The sequence below is a fragment of the Sapajus apella genome, unplaced genomic scaffold, assembly GCF_009761245.1.
Source record: "Sapajus apella isolate SASKATOON/1434 unplaced genomic scaffold, GSC_monkey_1.0 scaffold14, whole genome shotgun sequence".
In the NCBI taxonomy this organism is placed as follows: domain Eukaryota; kingdom Metazoa; phylum Chordata; class Mammalia; order Primates; family Cebidae; genus Sapajus; species Sapajus apella.
The window spans coordinates 8,402,686-8,412,224 of NW_022436954.1; the positions used below are offsets into that span (position 1 = coordinate 8,402,686).

At 52.6% G+C, this 9,539-nt stretch overlaps 2 protein-coding genes across 7 annotated transcripts in view; both read left to right on the plus strand.

Annotated features, from left to right (window-relative positions):
- The window catches only part of BSCL2 (BSCL2 lipid droplet biogenesis associated, seipin), a 15,760-nt gene extending 9,654 nt beyond the window's left edge, over positions 1–6,106 (plus strand). For 3 of the 6 annotated variants that reach the window (XM_032283082.1, XM_032283085.1, XM_032283086.1), the window contains exons 4-11: positions 1,653–1,796; positions 3,870–4,004; positions 4,193–4,290; positions 4,980–5,121; positions 5,250–5,322; positions 5,510–5,596; positions 5,690–5,770; positions 5,861–6,106. In XM_032283082.1, coding sequence (XP_032138973.1) covers positions 1,653–1,796; positions 3,870–4,004; positions 4,193–4,290; positions 4,980–5,121; positions 5,250–5,322; positions 5,510–5,596; positions 5,690–5,770; positions 5,861–6,015 — 915 coding nt within the window. In that variant the 3' untranslated portion in view covers positions 6,016–6,106. The remainder of the gene's footprint in view (positions 1–1,652; positions 1,797–3,869; positions 4,005–4,192; positions 4,291–4,979; positions 5,122–5,249; positions 5,323–5,509; positions 5,597–5,689; positions 5,771–5,860) is intronic. The other 3 variants (XM_032283084.1, XM_032283083.1, XM_032283087.1) reach the window with 3 other exon arrangements.
- Positions 6,107–6,202: 96 nt separating this feature from the next.
- On the plus strand, positions 6,203–8,799 carry LRRN4CL (LRRN4 C-terminal like). Its single transcript, XM_032283088.1, has 2 exons — positions 6,203–6,943; positions 7,789–8,799. The coding sequence occupies exon 2, from the start codon at positions 7,794–7,796 to the stop codon at positions 8,508–8,510; it is 717 nt and encodes a 238-aa protein (XP_032138979.1). The 5' UTR covers positions 6,203–6,943; positions 7,789–7,793; the 3' UTR covers positions 8,511–8,799.
- Positions 8,800–9,539: the final 740 nt, after the last annotated feature.

The window sequence follows — 9,539 nt, forward strand, 5'->3', positions numbered from 1 at the left end:
TTTTTTTTTTTTTTTTTTTTTTTGAGACGGAGTTTTGCTCTTGTTAGACTGGAGTGCAATGGCGTGATCTCGGCTCACCGCAACCTCCGCCTCCTAGGTTCAGGCAATTCTCCTGCCTCAGCCTCCTGAGTAGCTGGGATTACAGGCACGTGCCACCATGCCCAGCTAATTTTTTGTAGTTTTAGCAGAGACGGGGTTTCACCGTGTTGACCAGGATAGTCTTGATCTCTTGACCTCGTGATCCACCCGCCTCGGCCTCCCAAAGTGCTGGGATTACAGGCGTGTGCCACCGCGCCCGGCCTACTTCCTGGGTTTAAGGGATTCTTCTGTCTCAGCCTCTTGAGTAGCTGGGACTACAGGTGCTTGAAACCGGAAGGCAGAGATTGTAGTCAGTGGGCCAGGTCAATTGATTCTTCTGCCTCAGCCTCCCTAGTAGCTGGGATTATAGGCACCTACCACCATGCCTGGCTAATTTTTGTATTTTTAGTAGAGACGGAGTTTCATCATATTGGCCAGGATGGTCTCAATCTCTTGACCTCATGATCTACCTGCCTTGGCCTCCCAAAGTGCTGGGATTATAGGTGTGAGCCACTGCGCCTGGCCAACTTTTTTTTTTTATTTAACCCATTCCGTCTTTGATTAAAAACAAAGGTTTTACTCTCACCCCTGTGATTTTTGTATACTACTGTGTGAGGGCCCTGTTGCTAGATAAGAATCAATAAAGTGATTAGAAGAATACAGAAACAGGGACCAGGTGCAATGGCTTATCCCTGTAATCCCAGCACTTTGGGATGCCAAGGCGGGTGGATCACCTGAGGTCCAGAGTTCAAGACCAGCCTGGTCAGGTTTAGTAGAAACCCTGTCTCTACTAAATATATAAAAATTAGCCGGGCGTGGTGGTGGGTGCCTGTAATCTCAGCTACTCAGGAAGCTGAGGCAGGAGAATTGCTTGAACCCAAGATGGGGAGATTACAGTGAGCCGAGATCAAGCCATTGCCCTTGAACGTGGGTGACAGAGTGAAACTTTGTCTCAAAAAAGAAAAAAAAGAATATAGAAATATGAAAAACTCTCTCAGAAAGGAAGAAAGAAAAAAAGAAGGAAAAACTAGGGCATGTTTGTTTGGTGGCAAATCTTTAACCTCTTGAGGGTAGTCCCCATGAAGAAGCCTTCCCACTATGAGTCTTGGGATGCTACTAACAGAGCTAAGATAAGGGACCTAGAATGGCATAAAGATGATCTGGAGCAAGGATGGCTATGCCAGAGCTGGCTGGGGAGACTGAGCAGTCGGCGCTTGATTAATTAATAATGTAAGAGAGGGCAGGTTGGGCCCTGGGGACAGCCTCACCGGCACATAGAACACAGTCACAGATGGCCCAGTTGGCAACGTGATGGTTCACTTTTGGAAAAGAAATGTGACACAGCCTTTCTGGGAATGGGGTAGCCAACAGGGTACAGAAGACCTGGACGTGGGAGGCTCCAGCCACCAGAAGGGGGCAGCACCTTCTTGAGAGATTGAAAGGCCTGTTAGGCTACCCAAGAGGGTTTTGGCAGAGTATATGAGGGTGTTGGGGGGCTGGGAGGGAGGTGGAAGAGGGATGATACATTTTCAACAAAATTTTTCTTTTAAATAAATGGGGGCTACCTTGGGCAGGTGCTGATGTACGGACAGCCGTATCGTGTTACCTTAGAGCTCGAGCTGCCAGAGTCCCCTGTGAATCAAGATTTGGGCATGTTCTTGGTCACCATTTCCTGCTACACCAGAGGTGGCCGAATCATCTCCACCTCTTCGCGTTCCGTAAGTATTTGTGAGAAGGTATGGAGGAAGGGGCAGGATCAGAATGGGTAGGGGTCTGGGTGTGGTGGCTCATGCCTATAATCCCAGCAGTCTGGGAGGCCAAGGCAGGCAGATCGCTTGAGCCCAGGAATGCAGGACCAGCCTGGGAAACATGGTGAATTCCATTTCTAGAAAAGAAATTCTTAATTAGCTGGGCATGGTGGCACAGGCCTGTAGTCCCAGCTACTCTAGAGGCTGAGGTGGGAGAATTGCTTGAGCCTGGGAGGTTGAGTCTGCAATGAGCCAAGATAGAGCCACTGTTCTCCACCCTGGGCAACAGAGCAAGACTGTCTCAAGGAAAAAAAAAAAAAAAAAAAAACCAGGTAGGGATTCAGGAGAAAACACCCTTGGCTCTAAGGTCACAGACACATCAGGATAAAGAAAGGAATCAGGCCAGGCATGGTGGCATACGCCTGTCATCCCAGCACTTTGGGAGGCTGAGGCAGGCAGATCATGAGGTCAGGAGATCGAGACCATCCTGGCCAACATGGCAAAACCCTGTCTCGACTAAAACTACAAAAATTAGCTGGGCATGGTGGCACATGCCTGTGATCCCAGCTACTCAGGAGGCTGAGGCAGGAGAATCACTTGAACCAGGGAGTTGGTGGTTTCAGTGAGCCAAGATCGTGCCACTGCACTCCAGCCTAGGCAACAGAAGAAGACTCCATCTCAAAAAAAAAATAAAAGAGGACTCACTTACCAAATCAGAAACATTTGCCAAATATCCCAGCCATCTCATGAGCACGCCCAGCTTTGGGGTGAAGTGTGAAGAGTAGATACTGCTGCTCTCAAAAACAGGCTTCAGAGCCAGACAGACATGGGCTTGTGTCCTTATTCAGAAACAAGCTAGCTGTGGGTCACCTGACTTAACTTCTTGGGCATAAGATATTATAAAATGGGTATAATAGTAACTTCCTCATAGCAAGGACTACTTTGGATTCAGTGGGGACATGTAAAATTCCTATCAGCACATAGTGGGTGTTTAATGTTTTTTTGTTTTTGAGACAGAGATCTTGCTCTGTCGCCCAGGCTGGAGTGCAGTGGCGCCATTTCAACTCACTGCAACCTCCACCTCCTGGGTTTAAGAGATTCTCCTGCCTCAGCCTCCTGAGTAGCTGGGACTATAGGCACCCACCACCACACCCAGCTAATTTTTGTATTTTTAGTAGAGGTTGGGTTTCACCATGTTGCCCAAGATGGCCTTGAACTTCTGATCTCAAATGATCCAACCACATCGGTCTCCCCAAATGCTGTAATGACAGGTGCGAGCCACCGTGTCTGGCCTCATAAATGTTAAGACTCCATTCTTGGCCGGGCGCGGTGGCTCAAGCCTGTAATCCCAGCACTTTGGGAGGCCGAGGCGGGTGGATCACGAGGTCAAGAGATCCGAGACCATCCTGGTCAACACGGTGAAACCCCGTCTCTACTAAAAATACAAAAATTCAGCTGGGCATGGTGGCGTGTGCCTGTAATCCCAGCTACTCAGGAGGCTGAGGCAGGCGAATTGCCTGAACCCAGGAGGCAGAGGTTGCAGTGAGCCGAGATCACGCCATTGCACTCCAGCCTGGGTAACATGAGTGAAACTCCGTCTCAAATAAATAAATAAATAAATTTTTAAAAAAGACTCCATTCTTAAATGAATTCGCAATAGAACCTCATCATGAAGCAAATTCCTGATGTCTACATTGAGAAGGGGAAGCTTCAGATGGTACACTGGGACTTAAATCCCTTACTGGATTACAAAACTACTTGGTGGGAAAGGCAGATCGGAGACAGTGCTGGGCTTAATCTAGGAAGGTTTCTTGGAAGGAAGAGCCTTTGCTTTAGAATAGAGTGTGGTTGGGTAGGGAGAAAGGTACTCAAGCAATTGGAATGGTTGGGTGAAGACTGAGGGATAGGAAGTGAAGGTGAGGGAGCCAGGGACCTGAGCAAGAAGCAGCCTTTGGAGACTGCTCTGGGGTGTTTGAAGGGTAGATAGGGTCATGGGGACCTCGCGCACCTGTCCCCAGCCTCTCCTTTTCCCACCTCTGGCAGGTGATGCTGCATTACCGCTCAGACCTGCTCCAGATGCTGGACACGCTGGTCTTCTCTAGCCTCCTGCTGTTTGGCTTTGCAGAGCAGAAGCAGATGCTAGAGGTGGAGCTCTATGCAGACTATAGAGAGAACTCGGTGAGTGAGGTGAACAATGACTAGGAGACAGTCCCTCCCCACTAGCCCAGGATTCTACCTGAGGAGCCCCCAGGCTCAGTCAGGAGGTACCACACCTGAGAGGCTGGAAGCGGGCCTCAGATGGGGTGGGTAAGAGTGCCAGCAGCAGGGCCCTGGCCTGACGCCGCCCTCATCCCACCCCCTTGAAGTATGTGCCAACTACTGGAGCGATCATTGAGATCCACAGCAAGCGGATCCAGCTGTATGGAGCTTACCTCCGCATCCACGCGCACTTCACTGGGCTCAGGTGAGATGCCACTGGAGTGGACCTTGGGCAACTCTCATGGGGGCTGACCTTCCACCAAGAGGGTTCCAAGCAGAGGTAATGGGTTTACAGAATCGGGTTTCACAAAGGCCAGAGGTTCTCAATCCTGGCTGCCCATTGGCCTGTCTGCTCCCTGGGGAATGATTTAAAAACACCCTTGGGTACCTCCTAGACTAACTGAACCAGAATTTGTCAGGGTCATGTCTAGGCATTGGAATTTTTAATTTGTGTTTTGCCCCCGCCCTCTCCACCCTTCCTCAGCCCTGTCCATCTTCCCTCCACCCTGCCATCCACCCAGACATTCAGGGCTGAGAGCTCCACCCAAGTGAACAGAATTTTTTAAAGCACCCCGAGGAGTGCTGATGGGCTGACAGAGTTGAGAGCTACTGTCTTGAACTGCTGGCTCAGCAAGAGTTGGGGTAACTCTTGAGAGACAGCCAACATTGAGGCTGTGGCCTATGGTCCCGCCACAAGAGACTTCCCAAGGTCCTTGGCCTTTGTCAGAACCTGATACAACACGTTCTGGGAACTGTGTGGGTGGGAGGCAGGGGCGGCAGAGCTGGCTGTAGCCAAACTCACTTGAATTGCCCTAGAAATTATTTCTGGGAAATGAGAAGGCTGGTCTTCTCTGGTAACTGCTACTTCCCTCCTGTCCCTACTTCCTACCTCAGATACTTGCTGTACAACTTCCCGATGACCTGCGCCTTCATAGGTGTCGCCAGCAACTTCACCTTCCTCAGCGTCATCGTGCTCTTCAGCTACATGCAGTGGGTGTGGGGGGGCATCTGGCCCCGACACCGCTTCTCTTTACAGGTCGAAAAGGGCATCTCCCCTTGATGATCTTTGTGGGTGGTCAGGAGTGTATGGGGGTTAGGTCATGAGGACCCTGATTGTTGGTGAGGGAAGTTAGTCTCAGCTGCTCAGTGGTTTTTCTTCCACAGGTTAACATCCGAAGAAGAGATGGTTCCCGGAAGGAAGTCCAACAAAGGACCTCTGCTCATCAGCCAGGTAAAGGTGTTGGCTGGGGAACTGTTGAGGTGGGCTGGGTTGAGCTGGGCTGGGTCAGAGGGAGTCCCTGCTTCATCCATTATGAAGCTTAGGGTATCACAGACAGACAAGGATCAAAGGCGAGGGAGGTGAGGTTGGCACTGCCATGAGGGCACAGCCACCTTATCCTAACCTGTCCTCTCCCACTTTGGAGGCACAGGGCCTGAAGGCCAGGAGGAGTCAACTCCGCAATCAGATGTTACAGAGGATGGTGAGAGCCCGGAAGATCCCTCAGGGACAGGTATGGCATAGTGCCACCCTCTCTCCTTCCTCACTCCTTGGCTCTTTCCTTCAGTGTCTGGGTCTGACCCCTGTGTTCCCCTTTTGGCTGCAGAGGGTCAGCTGTCTGAGGAGGAGAAACCAGATCAGCAGCCCCTGAGTGGAGAAGAGGAGCTAGAGCCTGAGGCCAGTGATGGTGAGGGTCATCCTGCAGCAGGACCTGGGTGGGACCTCCGGTTAATTTAATACCCCATTTGGGATTTTGTTTCTCCCTTTCCTGGCCCAGGTTCGGGCTCCTGGGAAGATGCGGCTCTGCTGACTGAGGCCAACCTGCCTGCTGCTGCTCCTGCTCCTGCTCCTGCCCCTGCCCCAGAGACTCTGGGCAGCTCTGAACTCTCTGGGGGTGCTCTCCGCCAGCGCCCCACCTGCTCTAGTTCCTAAAGAAAAGGGCAGACTCCTCACATTCCAGCACTTTCCCACCTGACCCCTCTCCCCTCATTTTTCCTTCAATAAACTATTTTGTGTCAGCTTCTTCCTTGACTCTGAAATGGATTCGGGGCCATTTGAAAATGCTGTGTCCCCCAGGCATCTCTGTCTGCCATTGGAAGAGGTCTTGTCAAGGGCTACTCATGGGGAAGGCCTCCAGATCTGGGCTATTTTAAGCACAGATGTTTCCATTCATAAGCCTAGGAAGTCCAAGGAGGGAGAAGCTATCCCGGCCCATAGCAGTCTTCCCACTCCCTGCACGTGACTCTCATCTCCCCCAGGGGAGGGGGTGGTGTAGGGCAGGTCTGGATAGCTGGGAGACATCATTCTGGCCCCCTCTACACCCCTTCCTTCCTCCCTTTCTCTGTCCATTGGGAGGCAGAAGACAGGAAATGACTGCCATGCATCTGGTATGATTTTTACCAAAACAGCGTTTTGCAGCTCAGCCCCATGCTGTTCCCAGCTGTTTTCCTCTGGTACCAGCCAGGTGGCTGCCTCCTATGTTCCCCTCCCCATCCCTTCACATGACTTCGGCCTTCGGCTTCTAAGCTCCTGGCTGCTTTCCACATTCCACTCGCCTTCCAGAACCCAGGCATCCTGGTCTCCAGCTGAAACCGTTGCATGTGGCTTTCCCCATCCCTGGCCCCGTGACTCAGTCCCTCTGAAGGGAGCAGCCCTCTTTTTTGGCAATCACCAGGAGGTAGGGAAGGAGGAGGGAAGCTAGGTCGTGACATCACAGTCAAAGGTTATAAAAGCTTCCAGCCAAACAGCATTGAAGTTGAAGATACAACCTGACAGCACGGCCTGAGATCCTGGAGATCCCTCAGCCCAACACCACAGACATCGGGTGGTAGATTCCCGCTGCATCAAGGCCTACCCACTGGTGAGGAGCTGCTATGGGCCAGAGAGGAGGAGGCGGGCAGGCAGGGGCCAGGGCGCCTTGGACAGGATTTGCACAGATAGCAGGTGGAGAGGGAGGATTCCAGAGTCCCTATTTTTTTTTTAAATAGCTGTGCTTACAATATTTCTCCCTTCTGTTTTCTCACTTCTGTCTCCTTTCTGGGTTTTTGCTTGTGTCACTGACCAATACTTGTTTTTGTTGAGGTCTCACCCAGGCAGGAGTGCTGTGGGGTGATCATGGCTCACTGCAGCTTTGAACTCCTGGGCTCAACTGATCCTCCTGAGTAGCTGGGACTACAGGCATGCGTACCATGCCTACCTAGTATTTTTTAATTTTTTTTGTACAGATGGGGATTCACTGTGTTGCCCCAGCTGGTTTGGAATCCTGGCCTCAAGTAATCCTCTTGCCTTGACCGCCCCAAAGTGTTCGGATTACAGGCATTAGCCTAGGGGCCCGGGCCTGCTACTTGTTTTGCTTCGATCTTTTCTCTGGGTGGCAGCTCGTAAATATCCTACAGTTCTTCCCTGGGCTAAGTAAATCATTTCCTTCCCTTCTCTCCCCCAGTACTTTATTAATTAACTGTTTCTAATACTTAACACATACTGATCATGCATCTGCCTCATGTGTCAGACCATGTTTTGTTTTTTGTCTGAAACCAAGCACATAGCCTGGCCTCAAGTTGGTTGACACATGAGTGTATCTGTCTCATTCCAATCTCTCCTCTTCTGGTCCCCAGTTGCGTTTTCCTGTCCCCAGAGATTGTGTCCAGGCAGGGGGCATGGCACACTTGCGGGCTGAACAGGCTTTATCCACCGCTTCCCTTCTAGTCTCCATGCTGAGCTCTCCCTGCCTTCTGTGGCTCCTGGCCGTGACCTTTCTGGTTCCCAGAGGTCAGCCCTTGTCCCCTCAAGACTTTGAAGAAGAGGAGGAAGATGAGACTGAGACGGCGTGGCCGCTTTTGTCAGCCGTCCCCTGCGACTACGACCACTGCCGACACCTGCAGGTGCCCTGCAAGGAGCTACAGAGGGCCGGGCCGGCGGCCTGCCTGTGCCCAGGACTCTCCAGCCCTGCCCAGCCGCCCGACCCGCCGCGCATGGGAGAAGTGCGCATTGTGGCCGAGGAGGGCCGCGCAATGGTCCACTGGTGTGCCCCCTCCTCCCCGGTCCTCCTCTACTGGCTGCTGCTCTGGGACGGCAGCGAGGCTGCTCAGAAGGGACCCCCGCTGAACGCTACGGTCCGCAGAGCCGAGCTGAAGGGGCTGAAGCCTGGGGGCGTTTATGTCGTTTGTGTGGTAGCCGCTAACGAGGCCGGGGCAAGCCCCGTGCCCGAGGCTGGAGGGGAGGGCCGCGAGGGGGTCGACATCCCCGCCTTTGGGCCTTGCAGCCGCCTCGTGGTGCCGCCCAACCCCCACACGCTGGTCCACGCGGCCATTGGGGTGGGCATGGCCCTGGCCCTGCTGAGCTGTGCCGCCCTGGTGTGGCATTTCTGCCTGCGCGATAGCTGGGGCTGCCCGCGCCGAGCCACCGCCCGAGCCTCAGGGGCGCTCTGAAAGGGGCCTGGGGGCATCTCGGGCACAGCCAACCCCACTTGGGGCGCTCAGCCCTGCTCCCCGGGGAAGACGGGGACCCCGCTGCCACCAGGGCAGGTTGGACGGCGAGCTGGGAGGCAGCACCAGGGCCACAGAGGAGTCTTGGTTCTCTGGGCTGAGCGCTTGTTTAGGTAGCGGGCTTGGCGCTTTGTTTCCTGACTGAGGTCTGGGAAGGAGTAGAAAGAGTCCCCACATTTTTTTTCAAGGACCAGATGGTAAATAATGTAGTCTGCAGTTTAAGAGGATAAAATCGAGGATACTATTATGTTGGGTACTTGTATGACCTTTGTAACCAATTAAAGATATATAAACCACCTGACATGAAAATGCAAACCTATAGTAGCAGCTACTCCGGAGGCTGAAATGGGAGGATCTCTTGAGCCCAGAAATTCAAGTCCAGGGCAACATGGCCAGACCCCTTCTTCTTCTTTTTTTTTTTTTTGAGACGGAGTTTCGCTCTTGTTACACAGACTGGAGTGCAATGGCGCGATCTTGGCTCACCGCAACCTCCGCCACCCGGGTTCAGGCAATTCTCCTGCCCCAGCCTCCTGAGTCGCTGGGATCACAGGCATGCACCACCATGCCCAGCTAATTTTTTGTATTTTTAGTAGAGATGGGGTTTCACCATGTTGACCAGGATGGTCTCGATCTCTTGACCTCGTGATCCACCCGCCTCGGCCTCCCAAAGTGCTGGGATTACAGGCTTGAGCCACCGTGCCCGGCCTTCTTTTTTTTTTTTTTGAGACAGTCTTGCTCTGTTGCCAGGCTGGAGTCAGTGGCTCGATCAATCTCAGCTCACTGCAACCTTTGCCTCCCAGGTTCAAGCGACTCCCCTGCCTCAGCCTCCCAAGTAGCTGGGTTTATAGGTGCACACCACCACGCCCGATTTTTTGTATTTTAGTAGAGACCAGGTTTCACCATATTGGCCAGGCTGGTCTCAATCTCCTGACCTTGTGATCCACCCGCCTCAGCCTCCCAAAGTGCTGGGAT

Bases quoted from the DNA above. Each gene is read 5' to 3' on its own strand.
- LRRN4CL (XM_032283088.1), top strand. From the start codon at position 7,794: ATGCTGAGCTCTCCCTGCCTTCTGTGGCTCCTGGCCGTGACCTTTCTG.